We start from the raw sequence: 12,136 nt of genomic DNA, 5'->3' as shown, positions 1-12,136 counted from the left end.
GCCATCTACTGGTGAATTTGCTGCTGTTTTTGACTGCGCCCGACCCCATCATATTCGCATGATGTTCAACACCATTGAGCAGGGCGGGCTAGTGGTTCTATGGCTATTTTCCAGTCTGCTCTGCCTTGGGTCAATTTTTTCCCCTTGGAATGTATTAATGAAGGTTGTTAGATTTTTTCAAAATGTTTGTGACAAGATATCAAGATATAAACGTTCATGTAATGCAAAATGATCTTCAGTTATGCCGTTTAATCTGTAAAATCGCCATAAATCTATCTGATAAATCTGTCTGTATCTGGGCCAGCCAAGTCACATTCTATCTGCAGACAGTCATGCTTCCATAAAGCCTCAGTCATGTTTCTCCTGTAGAGGCGAACACTCATATCCAAACCAACAGCCACCACCAGTGTCCAGTCCCTGCTAATCTCTCCACCAGTGTCCAATCCCTGCTAATCCCAATCTCTAATCCCCAAACAAAGGGGCTGTGGGCACTGCAAACCGATTAAACATCACAACTCCCACTCGGCTCTGCCGCGCCACATGACTGCCATCCCACACTCCTCCACAGCCTCACGCACAGACTCAGAGCATGGGGAGACCACATCCCGTTTTAGGGAGACAGGACCTCGCTTCAGGGGAGTCTACTTCCTGTTTTAGGGAGACAGGACCTCGCTTCAGGGGAGACCACTTCCTGTTTTAGGGAGACTGGACCTCGCTTCAGGGGAGACCACTTCCTGTTTTAGGGAGACTGGACCTCGCTTCAGGGGAGACCACTTCCTGTTTTAGGGAGACTGGACCTCGCTTCAGGGGAGACCACTTCCTGTTTTAGGGAGACTGGACCTCGCTTCAGGGGAGTCTACTTAATACACCAATGGCAATTCAAAGTGCTTTACAAATGAGCAGATCAAAATAAGACTTTAAATCAATGCATTGTAAAAAGATCATAGAGTTTTGGTTTGTTTTGTTTTGTGTGACTTTAGTGCCTGCTGAGCAGTAATCAGAGAATGATATGCCCAGAACAGTATAAGGTTGTAAGAAGAAAGATACATCTTAAAGCAGAGTCTGAAACAGGAGAGGTATTTAAAATACAGATTATGTTTCAAAAACATGCCCTACAAACTTATTAGGAAGAGATGTGATGTGGGTTGGGCTTTAGAGTTGAACCTAGACTGATGCATTGGACTCACACAGGCTGGGTGGGGGCTGAGTGCTGACTCAAAAGACTCTGCTGTGTTTTCTGGGAATGATTACATTCTGTGGATAAAGGATTCCTAACTACGCGTTAGAAACACAAACGTTGCAGAGTTGACTTCATTCTCAGCCTGTTTTGCCTTACAGCCTCATATCACCATTGAGTGCTGCGTGACATTTAGCCCAGCTACACTTTTACTTACGGCAAAGGATGGTTATCAAAACTAATGTGTAGCAAAGACAGATAAAAACTACAGCAGCCAGAGCTGACCTACAAGATATGCCTTTTCCAAAAGCTGATTTAACTATTGTTTGTTGATGGTTCATGCAAATAAACCTTGAACACACAGCCACTACCACCACACTATTCCGCAGAGGCAGTGGAACTAATTGCCCTGATTGCGGGTCGCACACACATGCAAAGACCCGGTTTCATTGGGAAACCACAAAGCAGGCAAGGCCACTAACCAGGCCACTCTACAACAACCATCCGACACGTACACAATTGAGGAATGAGATCTCACAATACTAAAAGATATGCTGCAAAATAGAGCCATGCTTGACTTAAAACATGCCTCAATAAGTGGGGATAGTAAGCATATATTTTCACTGCTTATTCATATTTTATAAGAAAGAAGGTTAATCATTCATTATTTATTTTATTGAGTTAAATCCAAACTATTAAAGGTTTAAAAGTTTAGAATCCAAGAGTGAAATAAGTGACATTTAGCATGCATGTTGTTATCACTGTTTGAAATGATGTATGGAAGAACCTACACTGCCTAAACTCTCAAAACATTTTCTGAAACAGACTGGGAGATTGAATATACATTTGCAGAATATATGGCAAAAATGTGAATTAGCAAAATGCTCTCAGAACTCTCTGCTTCACAGGAACCTGTGAGGCTGAAACCAAGGTTGGGCCAGGAGATTGGGTCCTAATCAAAAGCCTCGAAAGAAAACACTGCCACTCGCCCAAGTGGGACAGACCACACAAAGTGTTACTGTCAACATCTACCACAGTCAAAATAGTGGAGAGAGTCACCTGGATACATTTAACACATTGTAAACGAGTAAGCCTGCCTTAGAAAGAGACAGAGAATAGGAGCTGTCTTCCTATACAGTTTTCCAAGGCTGGCCCACTGTGACAAAAGTCAACAGTCGATGTGATCTGCAGAATGCTTGATGGGGAACAGGGCCTTCAAGGACACAGCAAAGAATCCTTGTTTGAATGTTATCTGAAGCCTAGGCGACCTTGTGCAAAACTTCCATCCTTGCGTCAGATGTCAGAAATCCACCACGTTGTTTTCTCTGCTGAACGCTTAACTTCTGTCTATGTAAACCTTGTGCGATGTGTTTAACATTGCTTCACTTTCAGCCTTGTGCTGGGAGTGAGCCCGATTGCAATTGTTGTTGTTGTTTGTCTAATAAATATACTTATATGCTGCTCGAGAGTCCTGAGGTAACTGGGGTGAATTTTCACCTAACACATTCTGGTAAAATTTGTTACAAAAACACTTGACAGTTATGTAATTAAATGTTATAAGCCTGTCATACTTATATGAAACAAGATTCAGTTTTTAAAATCGAGTCATGCATCTAACTGGAACTAGAACTAGAACAGCTTAAGAATTAAACGAATTAAACGAATAATGAAAAGATGAGACTGCATGCAACGGTGGTGCCGGACAGGCTGTCTGTGTCGACGCTGGAGAGGGAATTGTCCTCGGCGGCGGCCCTGTGGCGGAGGCAGGTGAGGGCGCGGCAGGCGAGGGCGAGGTGCGCGGCACGGCGCCTGAAATGTCGGTCCAGCAGCAGGTAGAGGAGTGGGTTGGCACAGCTGTTCAGGAACGCCAGGCAGGAGGAGATGACCTGCGCCTCCTGCAGTGCCACGCCCGGTTCCCCCCCGCCCAGCCACATGCCCACCAGCGCCACGCGGCACACGCTGTAGGGCAGCCACGACACCACGAACGCCGTGACGATGGCCGTGACGATCTTGAGGGTGTGGCGTCGGCGGGCCTGTGTGTGCGGGTTGGCGCTGAGGCTGCAGTGGCGCTGTCGGTGCAGACAGATGGCGCCGTAGCACAGCAGGATCACACACACGGGCCCCACGAACGCCAGCAGCACCATCGCCAGGCTGTAGCTCTGGAACCACACGGAGTCGTCGCGGTCCACACACATCCCCGTGACGGGATCCACGTGACGGAAGAACAGTGCGGGCGCGCCCAGAACCAGCGCCAGCATCCACACGACCATGCACGTGACCCGGACGCAGCGGCCGCTCCGGAGGAAGGGCGAGTCCTGCTGACGCACCACGGCCAGGTAGCGGTCCACGCTCATGCACGTCAGGAAGGCCACGTTGGAGAAGCGGTTGACGGCGATCACCAGGCTGCTGATGCGGCACAGCGGCTGACCGAAGTCCCATCGGTGGTCCACGGCGGCGGACAGGGCCCACAGCGGCAGCGTTTCCAAGAACAGCAGGTTGGCAAGCGCCAGGCTCATCAGGTAGGTGTCCACCAGCCTCCTCCGCCCCCCTACCCATCCAAGCACCACCAGCACGCACAGGTTGCCTAGGCAACCCACGAAGAAGATCAGGAAGTAGAGGATGGGGATGGCCTGCAGCAGCCCGCTGTCCGTCTCCCCTGGGAACAGAGTCACGTAGTCGTCGTCGCCGTAGTCTGGGCTCGTAGTCATGGAGAAAGACCCACTGGCATCACCGTGGTCATACCCAGAGGTTGTGACCATGTCTGTGCTCATAGTCGGGTAGAAAAACCATCTGGCATCTCCGTGGTCGGGCTGGCGAGGGAGAGTCATCGCTGTAGACGCGTAGGAGAGGCACTGGCAGACTGGCACACACAGACTCAGTGGCGCTAGATATGGTGAAAAACCACAAGCAACAGCTTCTGCTTTGTGCTGAGTCCTTCTTCCTCTCTCTCTCTCTCTTGCTCTCTCTGTTTTTGTCTGTTTATCTCAACTCAAATCTAAGCCGGAGATAGATGTATGGGTACTTTATAATACACATAATAATATGTAATACATACGTAGAAAATAATATATAATACATACACAGCAAAGGTATACTTATATACTGTATATTGAAAGACACCAATGCTGTTTTTAGAAATCTTATCTTGCTCTAGCTTTACCAAGCTTTTTTAACTTTAATTATGTTCCTGCTTTAAGTAAGTAAATCTTTCATTGAACAATTTCCAATTTGACAGAATCAAATATTTCTGTGACTGATGTAAAGGCTCATATGACAGCAATGAAAAGTGATGTTAAAAATGTTAATTAAGTAATTAACTACTACTTAATTACTTAAGTCAGAGAGGATCGTATGCCGCAGTGTGAGTGTGTGTGTGCTTCACGAGACTGATGGTAAAACTGCCTGTATAGGTCGACATTAGAACGAATGCTAAACATGGTTGTAATCCAAACTAATTGTCAAGCAAAACAATTTTGTACATTCGACACTGACAGGGCTGGTAGTGTGAGATTAAAGTCCTTTAGTGGAAAAGGTCCCTCCTGACCACAGCATACCCCCCGACCCCCCGACCCCCGACCTCGAGTCCGTCTCCTGTCAGAGGAGTCCCTGATCCTCACCCTAACCCTGATCCTGATCCACAGAGGAGTCACTGATCCTGATCCTGACCCACAGAGGAGTCACTGATCCTGATCCTGACCCACAGAGGAGTCACTGATCCTGACCCACAGAGGAGTCACTGATCCTGATCCACAGAGGAGTCACTAGGTGCGTTTCCATCCCATTACTTAATGCGCATTATCTTTATGCGAATATTTAATCCTGGTTGGAAACGCGTGCGTTTCGCATTAACTTCCCCAATGCGCATAGAAATTCGATTCGCCAGAGGGAGGTGGATTAACTGGTTATTCGAATTTAGTTAATGCGCTTAACGTAGATGGAAACAGTTTATTCGAGCGATTCGCGTCTTTTGTGTATTTGTTTATGTTCGGAGTTGGACTGTAGACTACGTCCTGTTGCAGTGAGAGACAACCGTGCTGCTGTCTGCCCCGAATGTGATGTTCCTCTACTGCTTCTCAAACTGCCAGCTAATACACCACACCTCATGCAGCATATGCACCTGCTGTTGTATAAACTATAGTATATCTATGTTTGCGGTGTGTTGTTTCCCCTGAACATCATCATCATTACCTAGTTTATTGTAGGCTAACTGATTAACTTGATTTACGTGCAAACTACGTGGACATGTTATCTCCCCACACGTAGCCTACTTTTTTGTTGTTGTTGTAAATTATAGTTTTTTTGTTTTGTGATCATTGATTGTATTCTATCTAACACCTGCGGACCTGGTGTGCGCGGTTGTTTCGGTTCGCAATCTCTTGCACCTCGCCCAGGTATGGTAACTTAATATATTTCTTTGTACTCGGATGGCAAAGCATACTGCATATAAACATCTTTGTACAGTGGTACGTTTCGCCCACAACACGGTATTCCGCGCATGTTGCAAGTTTGTAAAATGCGCTCGTCGGTAGGGACAGGCTTTCGGCAGCAAATAGCCTACTTTCAGGCAACACAGCAGGGCCTATCCGTTGCACAATTCTTGAAATCCTGACCTGGTCAGCCTGAAGTTTTCGACCCACAGCTGGGCAGTGAAGTGGGCCTTCACCAAATTTTAAAGAATCACTAGCTATGAATTCGCTGCTATGTGAGTTTGTAAAACATGTTAAAACCGTCTACGCCTTCTCCTTCTAGCAATTATATTCAAAACAACTCAAATGCTACAGCATTAAAAGTCCCGACGGCAGAGAGGAGGGCGTCCATTCAAGCATGCACAAAACTCTTCCTCCAAATTAGACTAAAGACTCGGGTGAATGGAAACGGTCGCTGATGCGCATTTGTTTTATGCGAATCGTCCGTGAATGCGAATCGTTAATGCGAACGAGCTGAATGGAAACGCACCTACTGATCCTGACCCACAGAGGAGTCACTGATCCTGATCCACAGAGGAGTCACTGATCCTGACCCACAGAGGAGTCACTGATCCTGACCCACAGAGGAGTCACTGATCCTGATCCACAGAGGAGTCACTGATCCTGATCCTGACCCACAGAGGAGTCACTGATCCTGACCCACAGAGGAGTCACTAGGTGCGTTTCCATCCCATATGTTAATGCGCATTTTCTCTATGCGAATATTTAATCCTGGATGGAAACGCGTGCGATGCGCATTCACTTCCCCAATGCGCTTAGAAATTCGATTCGCCAGAGGGAGGTGGATTTACTAGTTATTCGAATTTAGTTAATGCACTTAAAGTAGATGGAAACAGTTTATTCGAGCGAATCGCGTCTTTTGTGTTTTTGTTTATGTTCGGAGTTGGACTGTAGACTACGTCCTGCTGCTGTCTGTCCCGAATGTGATGTTCCTCTAATGCTTCTCAAACTGCCAGCTAATACACCACACCTCATGCAGCATATGCACTTGCTGTTATATACTAGTATAACATATCTATGGTTGCTGTTTGTTGTTTCCCTCATTGCCCATGGACATCATCATCATTACCTTTGTAGGCTAACCAATTAACTTGATATACGTGCAAACTACGTGGACATTTTATCTCCCAAGACGTACTTTTTTGTTGTTGTTTTTGTAAATTATAGTTTTTTTTTTGTTTAGTGTCATTGATTTTATTCTATTGACGCGAACTGGGTGGTGGGCTTATATGAAATGCGCTGTATAGGAATTCGACTTGATTTTACTTGACGTCTTTGCATATCTGTGGCCAGGATTTTCCGCCGCGCGCTCTTAAAACTTATTTAGGTGCAGGTTGCTGTGGTTACCAGCAGAGCAAGGATGGCCGATGTTGAAGACGTTAGGAGTGTGTGGACCCACACCGAGACATTGAGCTTTTTAAATTTAATTAGAGAGCTCGATATTGTACAAATTTTAGACGGAAAGCAACGTCGAAATTCCAACGCTTATAGGGAGCTAGAGCAGAAAATGGGAGAGAATGGAATTATGAAGCCATGGCTTGTTTTAAGAACCAAATGGAAAAACACAAAACAGAGGTACATGAAAGAGAAAAGGCGTCTCGCTAGAAGTGGGGCAGGAGGGAAAACCACTTTTATTTATTTCGATATCATGGACTCCTTGTTGGGACACAGACCTATGGCCACCGCTATTACAAGCCAAATAAATACAGCAGGTTAGTTCTCTTTCTGTTTGGCCTAAATTCAATTGTGTTCTTGCTGGCTAATATTAGCAGTAGTCTAGCTAACTGACTTGTAGAACCAAGTCAACTGAAATATATGAAAGGTAATTGAAAGTTATTTTATAGACAATGGCCAACGAGATACAGATACAGAAGTGGAGGTTGTAGGCCTACAAACAGATGTGGAACTGGAAAGACCACAAGAGGACGCTGGAGAACGTAGGTGTCTTGACAGATGTTAGGCTACATAACCTATAGGCTACGTTTTAGGGGGTCATTGAATGGTTTCGGCCTGAAAGAAGCATAATTTAAGGCTCGTGACCCCCTTTTCATTTCATTTTAGATTAAGGCCTTAAATGTAAGTGTTACCAAATATATCATGACAAATATAAGCAACCACATTTTTATAAACTCATAGCGTCTTCCTCGGTGACTTCTGCACCGCCTTCCGTGGAGAGACGTCCCTTCCGCCAGCAGCGCCGAGTCACCACCATGCAGAGCTCATTAAACGATTACCTGAGACAGCACGAGGAGCAATATCAGGAGGAGCAGCAGGCACTGCAATCGATTTCTGGAGCATTGCATCAGGCAGTTAGATGTTTTGAAAGGTGTGCTGAAGCTGCTGAAAGGCAGGCTCGTGCTTATGAGGTCCTTACGACCATAAACATGCAAAGGAGCATCTCTCCATTTCCACCTTCATACCCACAACATTCTGACCCACCACCTTCCACCTTTCTTAACCTTCAGTCTCCAATACCTCCCATTTACAATCCTGACCCACCTACACAGTACCTCAATTCAGCTTACAATTCTAGACATACAACCCCTCCTTATCACACCCATTCACCACCACATAACACTTCTTTACCTAGCTACTTCAACCCAGAAGTCTAATTGATTATGAGCTGTTCAATCTGTTTTCTGAGGGAAAACAAGTTCACAAGTGCCATGTTTTCAGTTTATTTTATTCAGTAAATATTATTATTATTCAACAGATGTATTTAAATAAAATCGCACTGATCTGTAACATCTTGTCTCTTGTTGTCTGTCAACGTATTCCTAACTTAAAGGCACCCAGTGCAACTTTCGAGGCTTAAAAATAAACATTCAATTTCTAGTCTTTTTTACACGTAGTAAGTTTCAATTACTCCATACCATTACATATCGACATTCAAGGAGCAAAGATGAGACGTTCAAGGAGCAAAGATGAGATTTATTTTAAATGTAAAGAAAGAAAAAACTAAACTAGTGTGTGCCATTGGGCTGTGCCCTTGCAACCAGATGGCGCACCAGAGCATCTCTAATTGCAGTGGCTGTGTTAGTTGGCTGGTCCTGAAGGGCTGTCTCCTGCTCCTGGGGTAGCTGCAAATTGAGTGGCTCTCTGGGACCTGGCAGCATGGTTTTATTAATCTCACACATGTTGTGGAGCACACAACACGCAACCACAACAGTTGGCAGGAAGCTATGGTGAATGTCCGATCTTTTGGACAGGATACGCCACCTTGCTTTCAAATTACCAAAAGCGTGCTCCACCCGTACACGCACCTTGCTGAGCTGGTTATTAAAAAGCAGTTTTTCCGCAGACAGGTTTGGTCCAGTGAACCCCTTCATTAGCCAGGGCAGGAGGGGATATGCTGGATCACCAGCAATCATCAGAGGCAACTGCACCCCTTCGATTTCGACAAGGGACTGGGGTAACTCCGCTTGGTGACTGTAAAGAGAGTGCCAAAGAAGTAAATCACGAGGCTATAGTAATTATTGCGGTATAGTTATAGCATTATAATAGGCTAGTACTTGACACATCGTTGTTAAAGGTATATTGTTTAACTGTAGCCTACCTTTGTAAATAGGCTATTATTATTATTACTATTATTATTATTGCTATGATATCAAATTAAACAAATGGTTCCAAAATATTTAGCCTACCTGAAAAGCCAGGAGGAGGCGAACACAGCAGCATCGTGTGCGCTACCGGGTGTTCCAACACAAACATCTCTAAAGAGTAGTTTGTCATCCACAACAGCTTGCAGAATAATACTTGGCCATCCTTTTCTGTTCACAAAATCCCGATAGCCTGCTGCTGGGGGAAGTATGGGGATGTGAGTTCCATCCAGTGCACCAAACACCTGCGGGACCTGGTGTGCGCGGTTGTTTCGGTCCGCAATCTCTTTCGCCTCGCCAAGGTCGGGTAACTTAATATGTTTATGCGCTTGCACTCTTATGGCAAAGCATACTGCATATACACATCTATGTACAGTGGTCTTGCTGACCCCGAACGTTTCGCCCACAACACGGTATTCCGCGCATGTTGCCAGCTTGTAAAGCGCAATTGCAATTCTCTCATCGGTGGGGACCGGCTTTCTGCAGCTAAATCTTTCAGGCGACACAGCAGGGCCTATCTGTTGGCACAATTCTTGAAATGATGACCTGGTCAGCCTGAAGTGTTCGACCCACAGATGGTCTGTGAAGTTGGCCTTCACCAAATTAAAAAAATCCCTGGACCGTGCTCGTTCCCAGATGTAAGGACGTCTGCGGGGTACGGAATTCGCTGCTATGTACGTTTGTAAAGCATGTAAAAACCTTCTACGCCTTCTCCTTCTAGCAACTATTAAGCCAAACAACTCAAATGCTACAGCATTAAAAGTCCCGACGGCAGCGAGGAGGGCGTTCATTCTAGTTCACAAAACTCTTCCTCCAAGACTAAAGACTAAAGACTTGGCTGAATGGAAACGGTCGCTGATGCGCATTTGTTTTATGCGAATCGTCCGTGAATGCGAATCGTTAATGCGAACGAGCTGAATGGAAACGCACCTACTGATCCTGATCCACAGAGGAGTCACTGATCCTGATCCACAGAGGAGTCACTGATCCTGATCCACAGAGGAGTCACTGATCCTGATCCTGACCCACAGAGGAGTCACTGATCCTGACCCACAGAGGAGTCACTGATCCTGATCCTGACCCACAGAGGAGTCACTGATCCTGATCCACAGAGGAGTCACTGATCCTGATCCTGACCCACAGAGGAGTCACTGATCCTGACCCACAGAGGAGTCACTGATCCTGATCCACAGAGGAGTCACTGATCCTGATCCACAGAGGAGTCACTGATCCTGATCCACAGAGGAGTCACTGATCCTGATCCACAGAGGAGTCACTGATCCTGATCCACAGAGGAGTCACTGATCCTGATCCACAGAGGAGTCACTAGGTGCGTTTCCATCCCATGTCTTAATGCGCATTATCTCTATGCGAATATTTAATCCTGGTTGGAAACGCGTGCGTTTCGCATTAACTTCCCCAATGCGCATAGAAATTCGATTCGCCAGAGGGAGGTGGATTAACTAGTTTTTCGAATTTAGTTAATGCGCTTAACGTAGATGGAAACAGTTTATTCGAGCGATTCGCGTCTTTTGTGTATTTGTTTATGTTCGGAGTTGGACTGTAGACTACGTCCTGTTGCAGTGAGAGACAACCGTGCTGCTGTCTGCCCCGAATGTGATGTTCCTCTACTGCTTCTCAAACTGCCAGCTAATACACCACACCTCATGCAGCATATGCACCTGCTGTTATATACTATAGTATATCTATGTTTGCGGTGTGTTTCCCCTGAACATCATCATCATTACCTAGTTTATTGTAGGCTAACTGATTAACTTGATTTACGTGCAAACTACGTGGACATGTTATCTCCCCACACGTACTTTTTTGTTGTTGTAAATTATTGTTTTTTTGTTTTGTGATCATTGATTTTATTATATCTAACACATGCGGACCTGGTGTGCGCGGTTGTTTCGGTTCGCAATCTCTTGCACCTCGCCCAGGTATGGTAACTTAATATATTTCTTTGTACTCGGATGGCAAAGCATACTGCATATAAACATCTTTGTACAGTGGTACGTTTCGCCCACAACACGGTATTCCGCGCATGTTGCAAGTTTGTAAAGTGCAATTGCAATGCGCTCGTCGGTGGGGACAGGCTTTCGGCAGCAAATACTTTCAGGCAACACAGCAGGGCCTATCCGTTGCACAATTCTTGAAATCCTGACCTGGTCAGCCTGAAGTTTTCGACCCACAGCTGGGCAGTGAAGTGGGCCTTCACCAAATTAAAAGAATCACTAGACCGTGCTCGTTCCCAGATGTACGGACGTCTGCGGGGAACGGAATTCGCTGCTATGTGAGTGTAAAACGGTCTACGCCTTCTCCTTCTAGCAATTATATTCAAAACAACTCAAATGCTACAGCATTAAAAGTCCCGACGGCAGAGAGGAGGGCGTCCATTCAAGCATGCACAAAACTCTTCCTCCAAATTAGACTAAAGACTCGGGTGAATGGAAACGGTCGCTGATGCGCATTTGTTTTATGCGAATCGTCCGTGAATGCGAATCGTTAATGCGAACGAGCTGAATGGAAACGCACCTACTGATCCTGATCTTGATCCTGACCCAAAAAGGAGTCGCTGATCCTACCCCTAGGCTGATGATACTTGGAGGGGCTACTAGATGGCACCTGCGCCAATATTCTGGAGGGTCTCGCCCTAGGATGGGACGTCCCCCTCCCTCAAAAACCTAACCCACAGGGGTCCCTGATCCTAACCCTGACCCTCAGAGGAGTCTCATGATGGGCTCACCTGAAGAACAGCCATCAGCCATTCCTGACCCTCACCCTAACCCTGATCCTGATCCACAGAGGAGTGTCATGATGGGCTCATCTGAAGAACAGCCACTCCTGATACGACCTTTTGACCTTTTATT

The 12,136-nt window shown here is 46.0% G+C and overlaps 2 protein-coding genes across 2 annotated transcripts in view; both read right to left on the bottom strand.

Moving 5' to 3' along the window:
- Positions 1–2,832: 2,832 nt before the first annotated feature.
- gpr25 (G protein-coupled receptor 25) lies at positions 2,833–4,005 on the bottom strand (the record flags this gene model as incomplete). The annotated part of the gene is made up of 1 exon (XM_080846695.1): positions 2,833–4,005. One exon carries the CDS (start codon positions 4,003–4,005, stop codon positions 2,833–2,835), a length of 1,173 nt encoding a protein of 390 aa, XP_080702821.1.
- Positions 4,006–12,117: 8,112 nt separating this feature from the next.
- The window catches only part of cyb5r1 (cytochrome b5 reductase 1), an 8,048-nt gene continuing 8,029 nt past the window's right edge, over positions 12,118–12,136 (bottom strand). Inside the window, exon 9 of the mRNA XM_080845632.1 lies at positions 12,118–12,136. This exon is cut by the window's right edge and continues 1,450 nt beyond it. The gene's annotated coding sequence lies outside the window, so the exon portion shown is untranslated.

Source organism: Sprattus sprattus, assembly GCF_963457725.1.
Source record: "Sprattus sprattus genome assembly, chromosome: 10".
Taxonomy (NCBI): Eukaryota; Metazoa; Chordata; class Actinopteri; order Clupeiformes; family Clupeidae; genus Sprattus; species Sprattus sprattus.
The sequence above is the reverse complement of the archived record's forward strand: the minus strand, read 5'-3'. Positions and strand labels throughout refer to the sequence as shown.